General features: G+C 38.4%; 1 protein-coding gene and 1 long non-coding RNA gene across 6 annotated transcripts in view; one reads left to right on the top strand and one right to left on the bottom strand.

Annotated features, from left to right (window-relative positions):
* Nucleotides 1-3,441: 3,441 nt before the first annotated feature.
* Nucleotides 3,442-26,364, top strand: part of LOC113613449 (uncharacterized) — a 30,435-nt gene continuing 7,512 nt past the window's right edge. For both annotated transcript variants that reach the window (XR_003430265.1, XR_003430266.1), the window contains exons 1-4: nucleotides 3,442-4,248; nucleotides 6,811-6,903; nucleotides 12,348-12,390; nucleotides 12,717-12,833. This is a non-coding gene — a long non-coding RNA (uncharacterized LOC113613449). The remainder of the gene's footprint in view (nucleotides 4,249-6,810; nucleotides 6,904-12,347; nucleotides 12,391-12,716; nucleotides 12,834-26,364) is intronic.
* Nucleotides 9,660-26,364, bottom strand: part of FRMD3 (FERM domain containing 3) — a 313,237-nt gene continuing 296,532 nt past the window's right edge. For all 4 annotated transcript variants that reach the window (XM_027094154.1, XM_027094155.1, XM_027094156.1 and 1 more), the window contains one exon: nucleotides 9,660-11,639. In XM_027094154.1, the coding sequence (XP_026949955.1) occupies nucleotides 11,041-11,639 (599 nt within the window). In that variant the 3' untranslated portion in view covers nucleotides 9,660-11,040. The remainder of the gene's footprint in view (nucleotides 11,640-26,364) is intronic.

Raw genomic sequence — 26,364 nt, 5'->3', positions numbered from 1 at the left:
TCCTATCCATAAACATGGAATATCTCCATTTATTTAAGTTGTTATTTGATTCCATTCATCAGAATTTGTAGTTTTCCTCATATAGATCTTGTACATACTTTGTTATATTTATACCTAAGTATTTTATTTGGGGGAGTGATAATGTAAATGGTATTATATTTTTAGTTTCAAATTCCACTTGTCCATTGCTGATATATAGGAAAGAAATCAACTTGTATATAAACCTTGTATCCTGTTTTCTTGCTCTATTTGCCTATTACTTCCAAAAGATGTTTTTGTCATTCTTTAGGATTTTTACGCAGACAGTCATGTCATCTGAGAACAAAGACAATTTTATGTCTTCCCTCCCAATCTCTATACATTTTTTTTCCTTTCCACGTCTTATAGCATTAGCTAGAACTGCCAGTTTGATGTTGAAAAGGAGTGCTGAGAGGGGATAATCTTGCCTAGTACCTGTTCTTAGTGGGAAAGCTTCAAATTTCTCACCATTACATGTAATGTTAGTTATAGATTCTTTATAGATATTCTTTATCAAGTTGAGGAAGTTCCCCTCTATTTCTATCATTAATGAGTGTTGAATTTTGTCAAATTTTTTTCTCAATCTATTAATATGATTATGTAATTTTTCTTTTTTAGCCTATTGATGTGATAGATTACATTAACTGATTTTGGATGTTGAGCCAGCTTTGCATACTGGGGATAAACCCCCCTTAGTCATGGTATATAATTGTTTTTATCCATTGTTGCATTAAGTTTGCTAATATTTTGTTGATTTTTATATCTGTGCTCATGAGAGATATTGGTGTGTAGTTTTCTTACAATATCTTTGGTTTTAGTCTCAGGGTGTTGCTGACCTCATAAAATGATTTGGGAGGTATTCCCTTTGCTTCTAAACTCTGAGAGAGATTGTAGAGAATTGGTACAATTTCTTCATTACAGTTTTGGTAGAATTCACCAGTGAACCCATCTGGGCCAGGTGCTTTCTGTTTTGAAAGGTGATTTTACTTATTTGATTTCTTTAATAGACATAGGCCTACTCAGATTATCTATTATATTCTTTTGTGACTTTTAGCAGATTTCTTTCAAGAAATTTGTCTGTTTCATCTACTTTAATTTGTGGGCACAGTGTTGTTCATAGTATTCCTTCATTATCTTTTTAATGTCCATGAGATCTGTGATGATGTCCCCTTTCCATTTCTGATATTGGTAATTTGTGTCTTCTCTCTTCTGCTCTTTTTTTTTTTTTTTTTTGCAGTACGCGGGCCTCTCACTGTTGTGGCCTCTTACGTTGCGGAGCACAGGCTCCGGATGCGCATGCTCAGTGGCCATGGCTCACGGGCCCAGCCGCTCCGCGTCATGTGGGATCCTCCCGGACCGGGGCACGAACCCGCATCCCCTGCATCAGCAGGCAGACTCTCAACCACTGCGCCACCAGGGAAGCCCTCTTCCCGCTCTTTTTTTTAGTTAGCCTGGCTAGAAGCTTACCAATTTTATTGATTCCTTTCAAAGAATCAGCTTTTGGTTTCATTGATTCAACTAGCTATTATTTCAATTTTATTTAAAGGAAATAATTGGTAATGATCTGACCTGCAGAAGGATTTGTCACACTGTCATTTGGATCATTTACTTTCTCACACAGAAATGTACAAGAAAAGGCTTTACCAAATCCTAGATGCTGAGTTTTAATTTTTACCCATTCTCTTTCAGTTAGAGCCACCTTATTTAACCCAGTCTAATCACCAAAGTTTGAGAAAATAAAAATATTAACAAAAAGATAGCTCCCCACTTCCTATCTTTATAAAGAAAGAAGAATTCTTTTCTGTAAGATAGACTCTTTATCAGTTAAATGGTTTTAAATTCTTCAAAGAAGGAAAAATTAGCCATATGCATTTGACTTTCACACTTAAATCTTCAGTTCTAGTCATTAAAGGATTCTCTTCCAGTGTTCCCTCCCTCCATTCTTTTAACACAGTCAAGGTCAGTGACATAATTTGCAGGGCCCAGTGTAAAAGTTATAACGTGGAGCCCCTTTTTCAAAATACAGGGGGAAAGTGCAGTTAAAGGTACAAAATATAAAGGTTTTTCTTTTGAAAATATTTTATTATAAAACATGAAAGAGTAATAGTGATAGATGAGTAATAACATTTATGTTACAACAAGTAATGTCACAAATTGCAAAAAACAATCGTTTGGTGCCATGATTTTGTATAATACAATAGATAATGATACTCTATTATATCTATATATCAATATAGATATATCTTGATTGATCGTAACATAATTTTTTAGGTTTCACTTTTCTGCAAATTCATTTATTAGGCCATTAAAACTTCTTCTAGCAACTTCATTTTCAATTGGTATAATTGAAAGTAACATCAGTCACTCTAAACAAATAATTTTTGATAATTTTTAATTTTGAAAAGCATCTCTGTTGATGCAACTGTTATTGGTAATTTTAAGAGTATTTCATAGGCTGTAACATTAGAATAAAGTTATCAATTATTTTGAAATATAAATTCAAATATATCTTAGAACTGATGCTTCTTGTAGAAAATTTTTTCTAAAATGTTTTAACTCTTCTTACAAATCAGTTTTCTGTAATTCTGAATTTAGGTTTAAATGTTAATAAATATAATAGCATTTTACTGTTTCCTCTGACATTTCCTGTAACTTCTGGAGGTTGTACAAGAAGCTGAAAGTGGTTTCATGATTTGTATGGAATTTTAAATGCCTGTTGATTTCTAACACTGTATCTTCAATCACAAGGAAAAATAATGTTACAGTCATCTATTTGTTGATAATTGGTCCATGCAAGTTTTTATATGAAAATAGTGCCTTTTTCTGTGAAATGTGAGGATCTTTAAATTTAATTTCTATTTCCAAGCCTTTGGATATTTATTGTGCAATGTTGCAGTGGTTTTCAAAACCAGAGATTCTAAATTCTTTGAAGAATCCTAATTAGTCTCTGATATAGTTTATTGAAATATCCATGTGTCCACTTCATGTTGTAATTAGTTAATGACAAAGTGTACTGCCTAAGTGGTGGCAGATCTTGTCCCAGCGCTCAGACCACAGAGTTAATATCTGCACTGATGCAAGAAAAAAAATTATGTATGGTGACAGATGTTAACCAGAATTATTGTGGTGATCATTTTGCAGTATGTACAAATATCAAATTATTATTTTGTACACCTGAAACAAATATAATGTTGTATGTCAATTATACCTCAGTTTAAAAAATTTAATTAAAAAAAGGAGATAATAATAATAGTTCCTGGGACTTCCCTGGTGGTCCAGTAGTTAAGACTTCGCCTTCCAATGCAGGGGGTGTGGGTTCGAGCCTTGGTCAGGGGCTAAGATCCCACATGCCCTGTGGCCAAAAAACCGAAACATAAAACAGAAGCAATATTGTAACAAATTCAACAGGACTTTAAAATTCTTTTTAAAAATCTTAAAAAAAAATAACAGTTCCTACCTCATAGGATTATTGTGAGGATTAAATAAGTAACTGTAAAGTTTTTAGAAAAAAAATATCTGTGCAGATACTTCAGAGATGGGCTCCAGGGACTGACTGGCAAGCAGGTCCTCCACCACAGGTTACAGTGCTGTCCCTAGGGAACACCTCCTTTCTCCCAGGGCCAGCTTCCACTGGTGCGCAGAGTCCCCGCAGGGACCCCTGGGGTCTCAGACTGCCCAGTGTGTGTGTGTGTGTGTATGCCTCGTGCTCAGACTAAACGTTCAGCATGCGTGGTGCCCATTGTTGCCTGCCTGATCTCCTGCACATTTTGTTGTCCCATTGGACTACAGTTACATAACACAGGTTCTAAGATATTATTATTAAGAATTTCAAGATGTGAGAGCAGAGCACTAAACAAAACCTTTGAGAGCAGGGCCTTGTCCAAGTTCACAGGTCACACACGTGTCCATGAAACCATTCCTGAATCCAGTAGTTCTCAATCAGGGGTCATTTTGCCTATGAGGGTGGGCTACTTTGGGCTCTAATTACGTGAGATTCCAACTGAGCCCCTGAAAGCAAGAGTGACAAGATATATTAGCACCAAAAGTAGGCCCTAACCCTTCTTTTTGCACTCTCAAGCACAGGGATTGTCCAGTGGAACCTTCTGGGACACTCCAGTCCTGGGCAGTTCCTATAGCTGCTGTCAGCTGTACTTTCCTTCCTCAAGAGACCTGGACAACTTGCGTGATGGGAGACGGTGTGGTGACAATAACGGACATGGAAATTGCCAGGTAAGACTTTGTTGCTCAAGTAACAGTCTAAGGTGGGTCAGGTTTAGGGTGAGGTGTAGGGTGCTCTGCATCACAGTCATTCAAGGATCTAAGTTGCTGGCAGGTATCGACATCCAGTGGCACATAAAGGCTCACACACAGTCCAGGGCTTAGAAGTGCTACAGGTCACTTCCCATTCAAATTCCAATGGCCAGAATTCAGGAATATGACCATACCTACGTACATGAGGGCTGGGAAATGTAGTCTAATTCTGTGCACAGCATAAAGAAGAAATGGTTTTGGAGATCCCCTGCCAGCCTCTGCCACAAGAAATTTGCAACAATGGGAGATTTAGAGTGAAATGTATATAATGCCTCCCTAGCCCTTCTGAGACAGGCATGGTCCTTTGGGGCAGACTTCCCTGAGAAGCAGCTTTCTAGCTATGATTCCTTGGACTTGTTAATAGTGTTTGGTTCACGTTACAGCTGATGTTCTAGCAAGATCATGCATGGAGTATCCAGCATCAAGTAAGTGCAAAGCTGACTGACACTTCTCATTATAAATTAGCAAGTTGGTTTGGGCATAAATCAGTCTTGAGTGTACTTAGTGTGACCCTGTTGCTCATAGTTAAGCTGATCATCATCGCTGTGTATGTGCTGATCAGAAATGTCAAGCTCATGACTATGGAGGTAAAAGCAACCTTGAGATTATTCTAACTCTCTACCTGCTTCCCATTAAACATGAAATTCAACATTACAAATGGTAAACAAATTGAGTGTGTAGCATTAAATATTCAATGCCAGAAGGTTCATTTAAAATAATTTGTGTAATTTATCGTCTCACACCAAAACCCATGATACAATTACTTTTGGTGCCTTTTAATCTGATTCTTTATGGCAAGTAGTAGATCTATGACTATAGGGCAGTAATCCTTTCCTATTTCACCTTGTCAATATTTTAGAGGAAACGAGCTGGAAGAATTGTTGAAAGAGGGCACCTAGCGGATGAGGCAAAGCCCTACAGATACAGTGTCTAGAAAAGTCCTAGTTAACACCCATTGCTGTGACATAGTCACTAAAAACACCCCCTTTCACTCTCAAAAAGAGTCCCGGTTTGGACAATAAATTATACATAAACCCTTAGAACCAGGGAGTAGTACCTCTCTGTGGCCACCACTGTTCAGGGTCTGGTTTGCAGCTTTACAGAACCAGCACAAGGGTTATCAGGACACTGAGGCTGATTGAGCATGGGAGCGAGCCGATTCACATCGAGGAAATGACAGGAGACTGATCCCTAAACCAGGATGCTGTGTTTTTAACTTATTACGAAGAATATAACTGCCAGAGTGGAAACCAATGTTCGTTTGTCAGTACGTTCCCTCCCTTGAAGTGTATAGTCTCCTTGGAAAGCTCAGAACCCTTGGAATTATCAAAATCATAATTCTTGTGGATGAGGAGATCAAGGTGAGCCATGTTAGCTGGAGGAACTACAGTAATTGGCAAGACAGGTTTCAATACTTGGTATCTACACAAAGCACATCCTGTGTCCTACTAAGGGTTTTCCTTTGCAACCAGGAAAGCGGCTTGGGTTCTCTTTCCAAAGAGATATTTGGGGTCAGCGTCAGCTACAGGTAAAGAAGAAGGATGTGTGGTTCCAAGCAATCCTCTGTTCTTTTCTAATATTATGTCCCAAGTTCCCTCACCCATCTACAAGGGCTGTCAGGGCCGATGTCAGTGGCAGACATCCTCTGATGCCTGAGGTTCAGCCGGGAGCAGCCTCCCCGACTCCTTCCTCGCTTGCAACACTGGAAGTGACAGATCTAAACAGTCTTGCGTGTACTTAGTGTGAATCCTGCACCACTCCCCATCTCACGCCCCACTTCCCCATAGACAACAGACACATGGCCAGAAGAGGATTAAAATCGGCTTTATTGATGAATTGAAGAGCACAGCTGGGATCTGAGGCCCAAGCGAGGCTTCTTTCATCCTCTCTGAAGTGGTGACAGCTGAGGGCAGTGGGTGGGGCTCACCAAACTTACCCACCCTGCCACAGACCGAGGCTGGAACGTGGAGAGCTGAGTCCTGGGTGGGCCCACCACGGGCAGGTCCTGCTGGGTCTGTTTACGGCATGGAGACTGGAAGCCCAAAAGCAGGTCCAAGAGAAAGAGAGAGAGAGAGAGAGAGAAGCAGGAGGACAAGTAAGCAGGGTCCTTTAGCACATTATCTCCACCCAGTAGAGAAAGGCGGCCCCAAGAGTCTCAAGTTCATCAACCACAACCATCCCGAGGTCACCCAGGTGGAAGCTTCTCCCCAGTCCTTTCCTTCCAAGCTGAAATGTAGTTAGGAGAGCTTTACCCTAATCGGCTGAGCAAGGAGTGTATGAATAAGGAAAAGGGTTTCTCCCACGAGGTGAGGCTGGGTTAGGAGCCTGGGCTGCTCAGTGAACAAGTGGCCAAAGGCCATTTTGTGTGAGCCTCCCAGTGTGCAGCCACTAACACAAACAGGTGCTGGCTCGGGACTGACTCCTGATACCTCATACCTGAACACTGACCACTGAATTCCTTTTCTTTCCTGTGCTCTGGAGCTCAGACCCCTGAGGACTGCTGAGGAAGAACTTGACAGACTTCGCCCACCCCCCAACCCCCGGATGGGTGAAATGGATGAAGGAGATCAAAAGGTACAAATTCCTAATTTTAAGATGCATAAGTCCTGGGGATGTAATACACAGCTTGGTGACTCTGTTAACGATTCTGTATCGTATGTCTGCAAGTTACTAAGAGTCAGCAATCTTAAAAGTTCTCATCACAAGAAAAAAAAAATTTAATTATGTGAGGTGATGGACATTGACTAAACTTATTATGGTAATCATTTTGCAATATATACGTATATCAAATCATTATGTTGTATATCTAAAAATAATATACTGGTATATGTCAATTATATCTTGATAAAACTGAAAAGAAAAGAAAAAAACTTGACTAGGCCACCACAGCTAGGGTACAGTTCAGCTGGACACCTATGGTGTTCCTGTAGTAAAGAGAGTCCCTTTTATTCCATTCAGAGTAACTAACACCTTCTGATTTAACTGTCAGGTGTGGAGTTGTTAGCTTTGGGCCAAAGCAAAGTGGAGGTCCTTTTAGGCCATGCATGGAGGGGATGACAGGAGTAGAATAGCAAGATTCTTCCAGGGCCCGTGAACAGATAGAAGTTGAATGGCAAAGTTGCAGAGCTGAGTCTGAGGTAGCTCTCTTTGGCACAGGAAGTGAGAACATACTAACTGCTGCACTCTGAAATCCTTCCTCCTGCCTGCCATACAGAACACCCCTTTTCTGGTTTTTTTTCCTGTGCTTTTCTATTTCTTTCTATCTTGATGCCCCTAATTAAACTACAGCTGTCTTTTATATTTGGGTGCATTTCTAGTGCACTCAATAGTTTTCCTTTGAGCCTGGGTGACTTCTGCAAAGGAAGGGTTAATCGCATCCATTACCTGTGATTTTTTTTTTTTTTCCCATACTATCACCATTCAAGGGTGACCTCATTTCATGGTAGCAGATGGCACCTTTCTGTAGTTTCCAATGGACTATTTATACAACTTCACTTTGAATAAAACTAAATGATTGCAGAAACATTTTTCCCCAGAGTATTTTTTATTAGGGATTCCTGCCACCATATTAACATATAAAACAATCTGGATGTTGACACAGAAATGCAAATTTCACTATACAAAGGCTCCAATCACAGGTAACATGGCCCCCAACTCTCTAGTATTTCAATGAAATCAATTCATTTTGACTTCTTCCCAGAGTTGTCTTTATAAATAGTAGACAAACCACAAAATATATTCCAGATACATAACATTTTACAATATGTTCCAAGCACGGACAGAAATACACGATACTTCACCTACGTTTTTTTCATGATCCAACTTGCATTAGCACTAAAGACAAGATTGTGTGTGTATATGTATTTGCCATATGTGTGTGTGTATAAAACCACAAATGTACACAAATGGTAGTTTTCATGGAAAACTGAAACCTTTGAGACTGTGGGTTTTATCCACTATGATGTCTGAGAGGGAAAAGGAATAACATGTCACAAATTCCTCAACTGGAGAAAAACAACTATGTATGAAGGGCATATCAGTTGTGTGTATACAAATACACACATATATACAGATTCATATATAAACACATATACCAATAATATGGAATATACATATACTCACACACTTGCTTTGAATTCTGTATCTTACTGTATTATATATTCTCCATCTTTGGAAGCAGTCTTTTCCTCATTTGATTCAGGCAACTGGCGACTGTCTTCTAAGAAAACTTAAGCAGATATTTCAAAAGACTCTGATTCTATCCCTACCAAATGGCATTTCGGGATCCAAGTTTTACTTTTGGTAGCTATTGTTTAAATTCTGCAGACCCTATCCTCTCAACTCTTTCACTTAAAAACATTTCTATTCAATACTGAAGTTTTTGCCTAAGAGAAAGAGATGTTAGCTAGAAATGTTAGAATTATATATTTAATATTCCTTACTATAAATCTGCTTGGCTGGACTATGTGATACTTATTGTGTCAGTATTTTTCAGTGTTTTATGATGGCTAATATATTAATTCCCTAGTTTAAAAAATATTATTTAATATTAGTGTAAAATGGCAAGGGCTAGATGATTTGTTATGGTTAGAACTTCAAAGAAAATGATTTGAAACATGATTAGAAGAGGGAACTAATTTTGTGCAGACTACACTGGAGTACCCTTATGTAAGAAAGTATGACTTTAAGTCATAAACAAGGGGGGAAAAAGTCTTCAGCTTCAAAGGAGGCCATTTGCAAACTTTCCAAATAACCTATAGAAAATATACTTCTACCTTGGTATCGAATTCCAGGTATCAAATATTCTTTATTAAAAAGCAAAATCAATCACTCAATGCATGAGAAAGAACATGCTATAAACTTAATAGCAAATTATACTATAGTTTGCTCAACTGAAGGCTTCATGAGCTGACTTTTAAAACTTATTTACAAAATTAAATGTCTAATAAAGCACTTAGATCTCCATGAATGAGTAGTACTGGAATGGCCAATTTGGAGATTATGTTAATGATAGACTTGGAGTTAAGGGAGAGATTATAGGCAGCCCAATCCCTTTGAAAATATTCCATGCCTTCATTTACAATCTATGGAGAAATCCCTATGCTCTATGCCCTAAGCTCCATACTCTTTTCTTTCACAGTATTGGTAAGTACTGTGCATGGAAAGCCTCAGAACCTTTCTGTCATGGATTTAATGGTATGAAGGAAGGTACTAGAGCATTTGTCCCACCTACTGTCTAGTTAGGGAGTCATTTCACTACTTCATCCAAGCTGAAATGGTATATTATCTAATGAGTTGAGTCCCTTCCACTTTCTTAATGAGAGCCCCAATTATGAATGAGTTAAAATCTTAAGGAAACCAGGAAAGGAAAAGAGTATAATGACCGCCACAAAGAAAGATCATAGGCATTTATCAAAAAGCCAAAATCCATTCTCTTCACACTCTTTCTCACTCTTTTTCTCTCTCTTTCACACACACACACACACACACACACACACAGACACCTTTTAAAGTTTCTTCCACAGAATCTCAATGAATGGCATGAGGGACCAAAAAACGTGCCTTCAAGTTTCTCCACTTTTATTTAGATCCACTTAAACATATTCATGTCAACTTGGACAGTGAGTATACTGTTCTTTACATCATCCAATACCTTGCATCACCATCACTTTCATAAAATAGATCATTTGTCTACCATCACTTGCCTACCAGCCTCACCAGAACTCTTGTTTTGCAACTTACCAGTTGTCCAATTCCCATCTGCTTCCACTCTTGGGTTAATGTACAATAATATGCAATTAACTAGCATCTCCTTTAAACTTTTTTCCTTTAAAGTTTCACTTTATTTTAAAAACATTCTATTTCCAGAGCCAAAATATATGGACAGGATGCAAATGAAAGTAACAAATCATCTTGTCCAAATACTTTGAAAAATGGACCCTGTGTCCACTTGATGCTCTCAATTTCTACTTCCTCCAGTTCCATCATCCGTTTCAGAAGCTTACTTTCTACAGTGTTTTTCTACCTATTTTCTATCTCATATGCAGGTAACAACAAATTATGTTCAGCCAAAAATAGTTTAAAAAACAAACCAGTGCCAAAACATTAAAAAATTCCTGACATACCCTTTGTGCATTAGTCTTACAATCTGTACACTTAAATAACTCCAGGAGGCTTCTTTTTTTTTTTTTTTTGCTAAAAATTTACCAAAATATTTTGAACACATAAAAATATTTTTAAAAAAACAAAAACAAAAGCCCAGCATAAATTTAGTTGTATAGGCATTGGTTAGAGAACATTGTTTTCGCTAAGGATTATATTCAAAAAAGTTTCTCTTGGGTTTTTACTAAAACTCTGATTCTGAACCTTATAGCTTATAATGGTGTTAACTATTAAAAAAGGAGGAAATCTAATTTAGCTCAATTTATTATAATAGATAAAGAGTATGTCTGTACTATAATAAAAAATAAACATATTTTTGGTTATTTAGAGGCCGTCTTCCTGACCTGTAACTAAAATAACTGTATTTGATTTAAACTTATTTACTTGCAGTAAATTATGGAAAGCTAAAACTTAAAGGTCTGAATAATCAGTTATGAGTAAAGAACACCTGTTGATGGTCCTGTGACCATTCAGAACAAGGCCTTTGCTGAAAAAAAAAAAGAAATCACTAGTATTGAATATAGCCCTTAGTCATATGAGATATGAGCTTTATGAGCAACCCAGCATGTAAAGAACGAGGTTGACTTTGCCAGCCACCCACTCCTTGAGAGGACAGTAGTATTCATAGTGAAACTGCTCAAACTCGGGCGTCTGGCGGATTTCACATAAGAAGGAGAGATCAATACCTGACTCCAAAAGGAGGAGGAGCAGGGGGAATACAAAGAGCAGCAGGCCCAGGCCCACCACAAGGAGCCGGGAAAAACTCTTGACCAGTGGGTTCACCCGAATATGGCCACTCAGAATGTCATAGCTCCATGACAAAGCTTGGTGAGCCTCCTTCAGCTCTTCTTCTTCGGCCATTAAAAAGGCGTTTTCATCTGCTTCTAGTTCCTCAAACGAATCTGTGTCTTCTTTTTCCAACTCCAGCCTAGATGGACAGTCAAAGAGCATGTCAATCTCATCATCATCAATGGGGGTAGGGAGCAGGCTGGCACTTGGGTTGTATGCCAGTTCAGAGATGGTCAAGGGCTCTTCTTTTATTTTATCTTCCTCTTCACTTGAGGGCTCTTCATACTCATGGGATTCCTTTACTGGTGAGCTGGAGGTCAAGGGGGCAGAAATGTCATCTTCTTTGGGCAATGGAACACCTGTAAAGAGACATATTTTTCTTAATTTTAAATTTCAAGTTTTCTTCTTCCACAAAAATCTGTAAATGGAAACAAACCAAAACTAACTAATGAATGGAAATTAGGGAATCCATGAAATTGTTCTGTGGAATCCTTTTAACAAAGTCATTTTTAGTATAGATCCTATACCATAAGTTCTAAGGTCAACGTGTTAAACCCAAGATAACCAAAATAGCTCAAATGGTTGGCAGTATTTACAATATTTACATGTGCAATTATGGTCTGAAAACCCCCAACTTTGGTCATGTTTACAAGAACAAAATGACAAGAAATCACTATTATAATTTTGAGTAGTGTCTTTTGGAAGTCAACACTGTCATCCAACAAAGTATTGTAGTAAAATTAGTCTACTATCTAATGGGATATTTTATTATGTTATGTATTTTTTCTAGTCTTCATTCTAGGCACAATTTTGTGGTTTCTCATTTCATATAACTGCAATCATATCTGTATGAACAAATTTACATCTTGTTCCTTTAACATTTTAACTTAGACATTTTCTCTGTTGACATAAACTCCCACTGGCATTTATAATGGTTGCCAAATTTTCTACTTAGTTAATGCAATAATAGTTGCCTATTGGCAAACATTTAGATTGCTTTACAGTTGTGAAAAAAGAATGCTATGAGACATCTTTACATATACAGCCTTTATCACCTCTTGTTTCAGCTCATTGGACAGATGTCTGAAAGAAAAATTGCTTGGTCAAAAGGTATGGACATTATTTCTTAACCTTTATTGGGGGAGAGGTATTTCTCAACCCTTCATTTTATAGATGGGAAACCCTTCAAATATCAGGCCTAAGGCCAGTTCTCCTAATTTTGAGCCTTGGGTTCTTAGTGGGAAAGGTAGAATCAAAGAAATTTTCCCTGGGAGGGATGTACAGTATAATACCAAATTGGTAGCCAAGTACATTAGGTAACTGTAAGCCTGCTTTTAATGAATGCATTTCAGTATTTTCCTCTCTTCAAGAAGTACAGGAAGTGATGTCACCAAGATGCCAACATCGGTTGTTCCTGACTTCTCTTCCCCTCACAGGAAGAACATCTAACAACCATTCACGGACAAGACACCACTGAGAAAATCCTAAAACATGGAAGTGAGGCTGAAGTACCCTCTTGTACCACAGAGACCAAGACAGACTGCATTGGGAGGGTAAGAGGAATGGCTATGCTGATCACACTGCTTCTCCCCTAGGCTGGCACAACATCACACTGAGAGATCTCCTCAGAGACTCCAGTTCCTTCAGTGGGAAAAGAGAGCCAGGGGTGACATCCAGCTCCCCACCTAGCATTGTGGGTCACTTCATGGGAGCCCTTACTCTGTATTTCACCCCCCAGTATCACAGGGGAATCTGTGGGGCTCAACCACTGGGAATTCATGATGGAGAAGGTGGGGGGGCTTCCAACAGTCAGCACTCAGATCTTGGCAGACTGAGTTCCTACCTGCAGAGCCAAGTACTAGTCCCAACCAGTGGCTGTGCTCATATGCAGAATCTAGTTGGTGGTGCATCTAACCAGGGAAAGGACTGCCAGATTCAGATCCTCAGAGGAGGAGTTTTGACAGCCCTGGAGCCTGGTCTACTCACACCCAGGCAGAAGAACTGAGTCATAACCCCACCCACTGTGGATCCTAGATCCCTGTCCCTTCCAACCAGAAAGCCTGTTTGGGAAAATTTGGGAGTTACCTGAAGTGGGCTCTCCCAGTCCTACCCAGGCAGGAGGGCTGAGTCATAGCTCCATCTGACAGGAAGGGCTGGTAAGAACACCTGGAAGCTGCATTATCCAGCCACACTGGAGCTGAGAGGTGGGCAGGCAGAGCTGATTGCTTTTAGAGCAAAGCAAGTGGTCCAGTTTGGCCATGGAACTTGGGGCCTGGATCAGATTGATTGAAGACCACAAACAGAGTGGCCTAGGAGCTGCTTCTCCCACTGTGCCTAAATTAGCTTACGTAGGGAAACTAAGTCATAGCCCGACTCATTGCTGAATACAGCCTTCAGCTTATCTGACCAGGGAACCTTACCAGAGCACACAGAAAGCTGTGTAGCCCATCCAACAGGCCTAACAGTGGCATTTGAACCAAAAGTATAGCCCATGGCTTCCCCTGTCTGCAGAGCAAAACTGGTAGTCTCACCTGACCAGGATATCCAGTAAACACTCTTGCCTGACTTGGGTCCCCAAACAAACAATGAGCCATGCAGGCCCTGGGTCCCATCCTGTTGCCCTACCAGGGTAGGGAAGTTAATTCATAGCCCCATTTACTGCTGAGTATAGTTCCTAGTCCCGACCATCTAGTCAGCCTGACCAGAAAATCCAGACAAAAGAGCCTAAACTATAGCCTCAGTTGGGCATGGAATGAAGCCCTCAGTCCTATCCAGCTGTTCTCAGCCAGTGGCACACACCCCCATCCACAATCTCAGAGCTTAAACAGTTGCCTTGCCCCAAAATAGACTCTCATGGCAGGTCTCACCTGCCCAAGGATGCTAATAGCAGACACCAGAAACCCAAACTGAGCTGGCTGATGAATCCAAAGCAAATCTGCAAAATCTGGAAGAGGAGACCATTTACTCAAATGCACAAATACCAGCGTAAGGAATCAAGGACCATGAAAAATCAGGTAAATATGACAACACTAAAGGAAACTAAAAAAGCACTAATAACCCTAAAGAAATGGAGATCTATGAACTGTCAAAGAATTCAGAAAAATCCTCTTAAATAAGTTTAGTGAACTACAAGAACACATGACAACTAAACAAAATTAAGAAAGCAATGAATGAGCAAAATGAGAAGTTCAACAAAGAAACAGAAACCATTTTTAAAAACCAAACAGAAATCCTAGAGCTGAAAAATATAATAACTGAAATGAAGAAATCAATAGAGATCTTCAAAAGAAGACTCAACCAGGAAGAAGAAAGAATCAGTGACCTGGAAGATAGGATATTTGAAATTATCCAGTCAGAGAAGCAAAAAGAAAAAAGAATGAAAAAAAGTGAAGCCAGCCTCAGCCCATAGGACTTAACAGGACACAATGAAAAGAAACAATATTAGTATTAAAGGAATTCCAAAAAGAGAAGAGAAAAAGGACAGAAAATATATTAAAGAAAGACAGTAATGGCTGAAAACTTCCCAAACCTGGGAAGAGAAATAGACATCAAGAGGCCCAAAGGATCCCAAATAGGTTGAACTCAAAAAGGGCTCTACTGAGACATAAATATAAATTGTCAAGAGTCAAAGACAAAAGAATTTTAAAACCAGCAAGAGAAAAGAGATAAGTTAATGTAAGGGTGCACCCATAAGACTACTGGCAGATTTCTCAACAGAAACTTTTCAGGCCAGAAGCTAATGGCATGACATATTCAAAATTTTGAAAGAAAGAAACTGTCAACCAAGGATGCTATACCTGGTGAAGCTGTCCTTCAGACATGGAGGGATAAAGACTTTCCCAAACAAAAACTGAAGGAATTCATCACCATTAGACCTACCTTACAAGAAATGCTAAAGGGAGTCTGTTAGGTGGAAAGGACACTAATTAACATCATAAAAAGTAAGAAGGCAGTGTAAAACTCACTGGTAATATAGTCAAAGTTAGATTCTGTATGGTAATGCTGGTGCTCAATTCACTTACAAATCTAGTTTACAAGTTAAAAAACAAATGTAAAAATAACCATACCTACAATAATCTGTTATTAGTTATACAATAACAAAAGCAAATTGTAATATCAATAACCTAAAATGTGAGGGGGAGGAGAAGTAAAAGTGTAAAGCTCAGGGATTGTACTGAAGTTAAGTTGTTATTAGCTTAAACTGGAGTGTTACAATTTTAAGATATTTTTATGTAAGCTTCACGGTAACCAAAAGGGAAAAACCTGTAGTAATTACAAAAGGAACATGATAAAGAAGTCAAAGCATACTGATACCACAAAACATCAAAATAAGAAACAGCACGGTAAGAAACAAGGAACAATGGATCTACAGAACAGCCAGACAGTAAGTAAAAAAATGGCAATCGTAAGCCCTTTTTTTAAATTAATAATTTAAACATAAGTGGATTACATTTTCCAATCAAAAGACATAGAATGGCTGAATAAATTAAAAAACAACATCCAATGATATGCTGCCTACAAGAAACTCACTTTAGACATAAAGACACACATAGACTGAGAGTGAAGGGATGGAAAACTATATTTCAAGCAAATGGCAAAAAAAAAAAAGCAGAGGTAGCAATACTTACATCAGACAAAATAGAGAATGGACTTGAGGATACGGGGAGGGGGAAGGGTAAGCTGGGACAAAGAGAGAGTGGCATGGACATATATACACTACCAAACGTAAAACAGATAGCTAGTGGGAAGCAGCCAGGTAGCACAGGGAGATCAGCTCAGTGATTTGTGACTGCCTAGAGGGGTGGGATAGGGAGGGTGGGAGGGAGGGAGATGAAAGAGGGAAGAGATATGGGGCCATATGTATATGTATAACTGATTGACTTTGTTATAAAGCAGAAACTAACACACGCCACTGTAAAGCAACTATACTCCACTAAAGATGTTAAAAAAAAAAGACTGTAAACTAAAAATGGTAAAAATATACAAAGAAGGTAATGATAAAGGAGTCACTACATCAAAAAGATACAATTGTAAATATTTATGTGCCCAACATTGGTGCACCCAAATACATAAATCAAAATCTAACCCAGCTAAAAGGAGACATAAACAGCAATACAATAACAGTGGGGACTTTAATACTCCACTCACAGCAATGAACAGATCATCCAGAGAATCAATAAGGAAACAGCAGATTTGAGCAACACTGTAGATCAAATGGACCTAACAGACATATAGAGAACATTCTATCTGACAACAGCAAAATACACATTCTTCTCAAGTGCACATGGAACATTTTCTAGGAAAGACCATATGTTAGGCCATAAAATAAATCTTAGCAAATTTAAGAAGACTGAAATCATACTGAGTACGTTCTCTGACCACAATGGTGTGAAACTAGAAATCAATAAGAGAAAAACTGGAAAGTTCATGCATAATGGAAATTAAACAATCTCCTGAACCAATGGATTAAAGAAGAAATTAACAAGGAAATAAAGTATCTTGAGAAACAAAAATGGAGATACAACATACCAAAACTTATGGGATTCAGCAAAAGCAGTTCTAAGAGGGAACTTCATAGCAATAAATGCCTACATTAAGAAGCAAGAAAGATAAAAAACCCTAACTAACTCTATGCCTTAAGGAACTAGAAAATGGTGGTCAAACTGAGCCCTAAGTTAGCAGAAGAAAGGAAAATAGGAAAGATTAACCAAACTAAGAGTTGGTTCTTTGAAAAGATAAACAGAATTGACAAAATTTTAGCTAGACTAACCAAGGAAAAAAGAGAGGACCCAAATTAACAAAATTATAAATGAAAAAGGAAACATTACAACTGCTACCACAGAAATACAAAGGATCATAAAAGGCTACTATGAACAAATATACACCAACAAACTGGACAACCTAGAGAAAATGGAAAAATTCTCAGAAACATACAAACTACCAAGACTGAAACAAGAAGAAATAGAAAGTCTGAATCAACTAATTACTAGTAAGGAGACTGAATTGGTAATCAAAAATCTCCCAGTGAAGAAAAGCCAAGGACCAGATGGCTTCACTGGTGAATTTTAAAGAATTAACACCAATCCTTCTCAACTTCCAAAAATATCAAAGTGAAGGGAACACTCCCAGTCTTATTTTGTGAGGCCAGCATTACCCTGATACCAAAGCCAGAAAGGACTCTATTAGAAAACTACAGACCAACATGCCTGATGAATATAGATGCAGAAATTCTTAATACTAGAAAACTAAATCCAGCAGCAGATTAAAAGAATCATTTACTAGACTTCCGGGAAGATGGCGGAAGAGTACGATGCAGAGATCACCTTCCTCCCCACAGATACACCAGAAATACATCTACACATGGAACAACTCCTACAGAACACCTACTGAACGCTGGCAGAAGACCTCAGACCTCCCAAAAGCCGTGTGGATGAAAGGCTTTTGGTGCTGCAGCCAGGAGCTAGTGCTGTGCCTCTGAGGTGGGAGAGCCAACTTCAGGACACTGGTCCACAAGAGACCTCCCAGCTCCACATAATATCAAACAGCAGAAATCTCCCAGAGATCTCCATCTCAACACCAGTACCCAGCTTCACTCAACGACCAGCAAGCTACAGTGCTGGACACCCAATGCCAAACAACTAGCAAGACAGGAACACAACACCACCCATTAGCAGAGAGGCTGCCCAAAATCATAATAAAAGTCCACAGACACCCCAAAACACACCACCAGACGTGGACCTGCCCACCAAAAACACAAGATCCAGCCTCATCTACCAGAACACAGGCACTACTCCCCTCCACCAGGAAGCCTACACAACCCACTGAACCAACCTTAGCCACTGGGGACAGACACAAAAAACAACAGGAACTACGAACCTTCAGCCTGCAAAAAGGAGACCCCAAACACAGTAAGATAAGCAATATGAAAAGACAGAAAAACACACAGCAGATGAAGGAGCAAGATAAAAACCCACCAGACCTAACGAAGAGGAAATAGGCAGTGTACCTGAAAAAGAATTCAGAATAATGATAGCAAAGATGATCCAAAATCTTGGAAACAGAATAGAGAAAATGCAAGAAACATTTAACAAGGACCTAGAAGAACAAAAGATGAAACAAACGATGAACAACACAATACATGAAATGAAAAATACTCTAGATGAGATCAATAGCAGAATAACTGAGGCAGAAGAACGGATAAGTGACCTGGAAGATAAAATAGTGGAAATAACTACTGCAGAGCAGAATAAAGAAAAAAGAATGAAAAGAACTGAGGACAGTCTCAGAGACCTCTGGGACAACATTAAGCGCACCAACATTCGAATTATAGGGGTTCCAGAAGAAGAAGAGAAAATGAAAGGGACTGAGAAAATATTTGAAGAGATTATAGTTGAAAACTTCCCTAATATGGGAAAGGAAATAGTTAATCAAGTCCAGGAAGCACAGAGAGTCCCATACAGGATAAATCCAAGGAGAAATACGCCAAGACACATATTAATCAAACTGTCAAAAATTAAATACAAAGAAAACATATTAAAAGCAGCAAGGGAAAAACAACAAATAACACACAAGGGAATCCCCATAAGGGTAACAGCTGATCTTTCAGCAGAAACTCTGCAAGCCAGAAGGGACTGACAGGACATATTTAAAGTTATGAAGGAGAAAAACCTGCAACCACGATTACTCTACCCAGCAAGGATCTCATTCAGATTTGATGGAGAAATTAAAACCTTTACAGACAAGCAAAAGCCGAGAGAGTTCAGCACCACCAAACCAGCTTTACAACAAATGCTAAAGGAACTTCTCTAGGCAAGAAACACAAGAGAAGGAAAAGACCTGCAATAAGAAACCCAAAACAATTAAGAAAATGGGAATAGGAACATACATATCAATCATTACCTTAAATGTAAATGGACTAAATGCTCCCACCAAAAGACACAGATTGGCTGAATGGATACAAAAACAAGACCCATATATTTGCTGTCTACAAGAGACCCACTTCAGACCTAGAGACACATACAGACTGAAAGTAAGGGGATGGAAAAACATATTTCATGCAAATGGAAACCAAAAGAAAGCTGGAGTAGCAATTCTCATATCAGACAAAATAGACTTTAAAATAAAGACTATTAGAACAGACAAAGAAGGACACTACATAATGATCAAGGGATCGATCCAAGAAGAAGATATAACAATTGTAAATATTTATGCACCCAACCTAGGAGCACCTCAATACATAAGGCAAATACTAACAGCCATAAAAGGGGAAATCGACAGTAACATATTCATAGTAGGGGACTTTAACACCCCACTTTTACCAATGGACAGATCATCCAAAATGAAAATAAATAAGGAAACACAAGCTTTAAATCAGACATTAAACAAGATGGACTTAATTAATATTTATAAGACATTCCATCCAAAAAAACAGAATACACATTTTTCTCAAGTGCTCATGGAACATTCTCCAGGATACATCATATCTTGGGTCACAAATCAAGCCTTGGTAAATTTAAGAAAATTGAAATTGTATCAAGTATCTTTTCTGACCACAATGCTATGAGACTAGATATCAATTACAGGAAAAGATCTGTAAAAAATACAAACACATGGAGGCTAAACAATACACTACTTAATAACGAAGTGATCACTGAAGAAATCAAAGAGGAAATAAAAAAATACCTAGAAACAAAAGACAATGGAAAAACGACGACCCAAAATCTATGGCATGCAGCAAAAGCAGTTCTAAGAGGGAAGTTTATAGCAATACAATCCTACCTTAAGAAACAGGGTAAACAACCTAGCCTTGCACCTAAAGCAATTAGAGAAAGAAGAACAAAAAAAACCCCAAAGTTAGCAGAAGGAAAGAAATCATAAACATCAGATCAGAATTAAATGAAAAAGAAAGGAAGGAAATAATAGCAAAGATCAATAAAACTAAAAGCTGGTTCTTTGAGAAGATAAACAAAATTGATAAACCATTAGCCAGACTCATCAAGAAAAAAAGGGAGAAGACTCAAATCAATAGAATTAGAAATGAAAAAGAAGTAACAACTGACACTGCAGAAATACAAAACATCATGAGAGATTACTACAAGCAACTCTATGCCAATAAAATGGATAACCTGGAAGAAATGGACAAATTCTTAGAAAGGCACCACCTGCCAAGACTGAATCAGGAAGAAATAGAAAATATGAACAGACCGATCACAAGCACTGAAATTGAAACTGTGATTAAAAATCTTCCAAAAAACAAAAGCCTAGGACCAGATGGCATCACAGGCGAATTCTATCAAACATGTAGAGAAGAGTTAACACCTATCCTTCTCAAACCCTTCCAAAATAGAGCAGAGGGAGGAACAGGCCCAAACTCATTCTACGAGGCCACCATCACCCTGATACCAAAACCAGACAAGGATGTCACAAAGAAAGAAAACTACAGACCAATATCACTGATGAACATAGATGCAAAAATACTCAACAAAATACTAGCAAACAGAATCCAAAAGCACGTTAAAAGGATCATACAACATGATCAAGTGGGGTTTATTCCAGGAATGCAAGGATTCTTCAATATACGCAAATCAATCAACGTGTACACCATATTAACAAATTGAAGGAGGAAAACCATATGATCATCTCAGTAGATGCAGAGAAAGCTTTCGACAAAATTCAACACCCATTTATGATAAAAACCCTGCACAAAGGAGGCAGAGACGGAACTTTCCTCAACATAATAAAGGCCATATATGACAAACCCACAGCCAACATCGTCCTCAATGGTGAAAAACCGAAAGCATTTCCACTAAGATCAGGAACAAGACAAGGTTGCCCACTCTCACCACTCTTATTCAACATACTTTTGCAAGTTTTAGCCACAGCAATCAGAGAAGAAAAGGAAATAAAAGGAATCCAAATCGGAAAAGAAGAAGTAAAGCTGTCACGGTTTGCAGATGACATGATACTATCCATAGAGAATCCCAAAGATGCTACCAGAAAACTACTAGAGCTAATCAATGAATTTGGTAAAGTAGCAGGATACAAAATTAATGCACAGAAAACTCTTGCATTCCTATATACTAAGGATGAAAAATATGAAAGTGAAATTAAAAAACACACTCCCATTTACCACTGCAACAAAAAGAATAAAATATCTAGGAATAAACCTACCTAAGGAGACAAAAGACCTGTATGCAGAAAATTATAAGACACTGATGAAAGAAATTAAAGATGATACACATAGATGGAGAGATATACCATGTTCTTGGATTGGAAGAATCAACACTGTGAAAATGACTCTACTACCCAAAGCAATCTACAGATTCAATGCAATCCCTATCAAACTACCACTGGCATTTTTCACACAACTAGAACAAAAAATTTCACAATTTCTATGGAAACACAAAAGACCCCGAAGAGCCAAAGCAATCTTGAGAACGAAAAACGGAGCTGGAGGAATCAGGCTCCCTGACTTCAACTATACTACAAAGCTACAGTAAACAAGACACTATGGTACTGGCACAAAAACAGAAATATAGACCAATGGAACAGGATAGAAAGCCCAGAGATACACCCACGCACATATGGTCACCTTCTCTTTGATAAAGGAGGCAGGAATGTACAGTGCAGAAAGGACAGCCTCTTCAATAAGTGGTGCTGGGGAAACTGGACAGGTACATGTAAAAGTATGAGATTAGATCACTCCCTAACACCATACACAAAAATAAGCTCAAAATGGACTAAAGACCTAAATGTAAGGCCAGAAACTATCAAACTCTTAGAGGAAAACATAGGCAGGACACTCTATGACATAAATCACAGCAAGATCCTTTTTGACCCACCTCCTAGAAAATGGAAAAAAAACAAAAATAAACAAATGGGACCTAATGAAACTTCAAAGCTTTTGCACAGCAAAGGAAACCATAAACAAGATGAAAAGACAGCCCTCAGAATGGGAGAAGATATTTGCAAATGAAGCAACTGACAAAGGATTAATTTCCAAAATTTACAAGCAGCTCACGCAGCTCAATAACAAAAAAGCAAACAACCCAATCCAAAAATGGGCAGAAGAGCTAAATAGACATTTCTCCAGAGAAGATATACAGACTGCCAACAGACACATGAAAGAATGCTCAACATCATTAATCATTAGGGAAATGCAAATCAAAACTACAATGAGATATCATCTCACACCAGTCAGAATGGCCATCATCAAAAAATCTACGAACAGGGCTTCCCCGGTGGCGCAGTGGTTGACAGTCCGCCTGTCGATGCAGGGGACACGGGTTCATGCCCCAGTCCGGGAAGATCCCACATGCCGTGGAGCGGCTGGGCCCGTGAGCCATGGCTGCTGAGCCTGCGCATCCGGAGCCTGCGTGTCCGGAGCCTGTGCTCCGCAACGGGAGAGGCCACAGCAGTGAGAGGCCCGTGTACCGCAAAAAAAAAAAAAAAAAAAATCTACAAACAATAAATGCTGGAGAGGGTGTGGAGAAAAGGGAGCCCTCTTGCACTGTTGGTGGGAATGTAAATTGATACAGCCACTGTGGAGAACAGTATGGAGGTTCCTTAAAGAACTACAAATAGAACTACCATATGACCCAGCAATCCCACTGCTGGACATATACCCTGAGAAAATCATAATTCAAAAAGAGTCATGTACGAAAATGTTCATTGCAGCTCTATTTACAATAGCCCAGAGATGGAAACAACCTAAGTGTCCATCATCAGATGAATGGATAAAGAAGATGTGGCACATATATACCATGGAATATTACTCTGCCATAAAAAGAAACAAAATTGAGTTATTTGTAGTGAGGTGGATAGACCTAGAGTCTGTCATACAGAGTGAAGTAAGTCAGAAAGAGACAAATACCATATGGTAACACATATATATGGAATTTAGGGAAAAATGTCATGAAGAACCTAGGGGTAAAACAGCAATAAAGACACAGACCTACTAGAGAATAGAGTAGAGGATATGGGGAGGGGGAAGGGTAAGCTATGAGAAAGCGAGAGAGAGGCATGGACCTATATACACTACCAAATGTACTGTAGATAGCTAGTGGGAAGCAGCCGCATAGCACAGGGAGATCAGCTTGGTGCTTTGCGACCGCCTGGAGGGGTGGGATAGGGTATGTGGGAGGGAGGGAGATGCAAGAGGGAAGAGATATGGGAACATATGTATATATATAGCTGATTCATTTTGTTGTAAAGCAGAAACTAACACACCATTGTAAAGCAATTATACTCCAATAAAGATGTTAAAAAAAAAGAATCATTTTCTGTGATCAAGTGGGATTTAGAGCTGGCATGCAAGGATGGTTCAACATACACAAATTAATGTGATATATCAGATTAACAGAATGAAAGAAAAAAAATCATATGATCATCTTAATAGATGCAGAAAAAGTTTTGACAAAATTCTACATCCATTTGATAAAAACTCAACACATTAGCTATAGAAGGAATGTACCTCAACACAATAAAGGCCATATATGATAAGCCCATGGCTCACATCATACTCAATGGTGAAAGATTGAAAGCTTTTCCTCTAAGATTAGGAAGAAGACAAGGGTGCTCCCTCTCACCACTCCTATTCAACATAGTACTGGAAGTCCTGGCCAGAGCAGTCAGGCAAGAAAGATAAACAAAAGGCATCCTAACTGGAAAGGAAGAAGTAAAATTATCTCTATTTGTAGGTGACATGTTTTTATACATGGAAAATCCAAAAGACTCCACCAAAAGACTATTGGAGCTAACTGCCAAATTCAGTGAAGTTGCAGGATACAAATTTAACATAGAAAAATCAGTAGTGTTTGTATACAGTAACAATAAATTATCTGAAAAAAAAAAGATCTCTTTTACAACAGCATCCAAAACAATAAAATATTTAGGGATAAACTTAGCCAAGGAGGTGAAAGATCTCTACTCTGAAAATTATAAGACACTGGTGAAAGAAATTGAAGAACACACAAATGAATGGAAAGGTATCCCATGTTCATGATTAGAAGAATTAATATTGTTAAAATGTCAATACTACCAAAAGCCATTTATAGATTCAATGCAATCCCTATCAAGATTCCAATGAAATTTTTTACAGAAGTAGAAAAAAAATCCTGAAATTTATATGGAACCACAAAAGACCCTAAATAGCCAAAGCAATTCTGAGAAAGAAGAACAAAGCAGTAGGATATTCACATGTGAAAGAATGAAACTAGACCCCAAACTTCCACTACTCACAAAAATTAACTTGCAGTGGATTAAAGACTTAAATGTAGAACCTGAAACCATGAAACTCCTAGAAGAAAACATAGGAAAAAAAAGCTCCTTGACATAGGTCTTGGCAATGATTTTCTGGATATGATCCCTAAAGCACAAGCAACCAAATCAAAAACAAGTGGGACTACATTAAACTAAAAAGCTCCTGCAAGCAAAAGAAGCAAACAAAGTGAAAACCTATGGAATGGGAAAAAAATTTCCAAGCCATATCTGAGTAGGGGTTAATATCCAAAATATATAAAGAACTCACACAACTCAATAGCAAAAAAAAAAAACCTCCAAATAATTCAATTTTAAAATGGAGAAAAGGCCCGAATAGACATTTTTCTCAACAGGATAAATGAAAGGCCAACAGGTACACAAAACTAGGCTCAACATCACTAGTCATTAGAGAAATGCAAATGAACACCACAATGACATATCATTTCATGCCTTTTAGAATAGTCATCATCAAAAAGACAAAACAAATAAATAAAAAGATAGCTACATGTAAAAGAACGAAATTAGAACACTCCCTAACACCATATACAAAAATAAACTCAAAATGGATTAAAGACCTAAATGTAAGCCCAGATACTATCAAACTCTTAGAGGAAAACATAGGCAGGACACTCTATGACATAAATCACAGCAAGATCCTTTTTGACCCACCTCCTAGAGAAATGGAAATAAAAACAAAAATAAACAAATGAGACCTAATGAAACTTCAAAGCTTTTGCGCAGCAAAGGAAACCATAAAGAAGACCAAAAGACAACCCTCAGAATGGGAGAAAATATTTGCAAATGAAGCAACTGACAAAGGATTGATCTCCAAAATTTATAAGCAGCTCATGCAGCTTAATAACAAAAAAACAAACAACCCAATCCAAAAATGGGCAGAAGACCTAAATAGACATTTCTCCAAAGAAGATATACAGACTGCCAACAAACACATGAAAGAATGCTCAACATCACTAATCATGAGAGAAATGCAAATCAAAACTACAATGAGATATCATCTCACACCAGTCAGAATGGCTATCATCAAAAAATCTAGAAACAATAAATGCTGGAGAGGGTGTGGAGAAAAGGGAACCCTCTTACACTGTTGGTGGGAATGTAAATTGATACAGCCACTGTGGAGAACAGTATGGAGGTTCCTTAAAAAGCTACAAATAGAACTACCATATGACCCAGCAATCCCACTACTGGGCATATACCCTGAGAAAACCATAATTCAAAAAGAGTCATGTACCAAAATGTTCATTGCAACTCTATTTACAATAGCCCAGAGATGGAAACAACCTAAGTGTCCATCATCGGATGAATGGATAAAGAAGATGTGGCACATATATACAATGGAATATTACTCAGCCATAAAAAGAGACGAAATTGAGCTATTTGTAATGAGGTGGATAGACCTAGAGTCTGTCATACAGAGTGAAGTAAGTCAGAAAGAGAGAGACAAATACCGTATGCTAACACATATATATGGAATTTAAAAAAAAAAATGTCATGAAAAACCTAGGGGTGAAACAGGAATAAAGACACAGACTTACTAGAGAATGGACTTGAGGCTATGGGGAGGGGGAAGTGTAAACGGTGACAAAGCGATAAAGAGGCATGGACATATATACACTACCAAACGTAAGGTAGATAGCTAGTGGGAAGCAGCCGCATAGCACAGGGAGATCAGCTCGGTGCTTTGTGACCGCCTGGAGGGGTGGGATAGGGAGGGTGGGAGGGAGGGAGACGCAAGCGGGAAGAGATATGGGAATATATGTATATATATAACTGATTCATTTTGTTGTGAAGCTGAAACTAACG

Source organism: Aethalodelphis obliquidens, unplaced genomic scaffold (genome assembly GCF_003676395.1).
Source record: "Aethalodelphis obliquidens isolate GAN/ISIS:26980383/991018 unplaced genomic scaffold, ASM367639v1 scaffold88, whole genome shotgun sequence".
Classification (NCBI taxonomy): Eukaryota; Metazoa; Chordata; class Mammalia; order Artiodactyla; family Delphinidae; genus Aethalodelphis; species Aethalodelphis obliquidens.
Note: the sequence above shows the minus strand (reverse complement) of the source record. Positions and strands in the feature narration are given on the sequence as shown.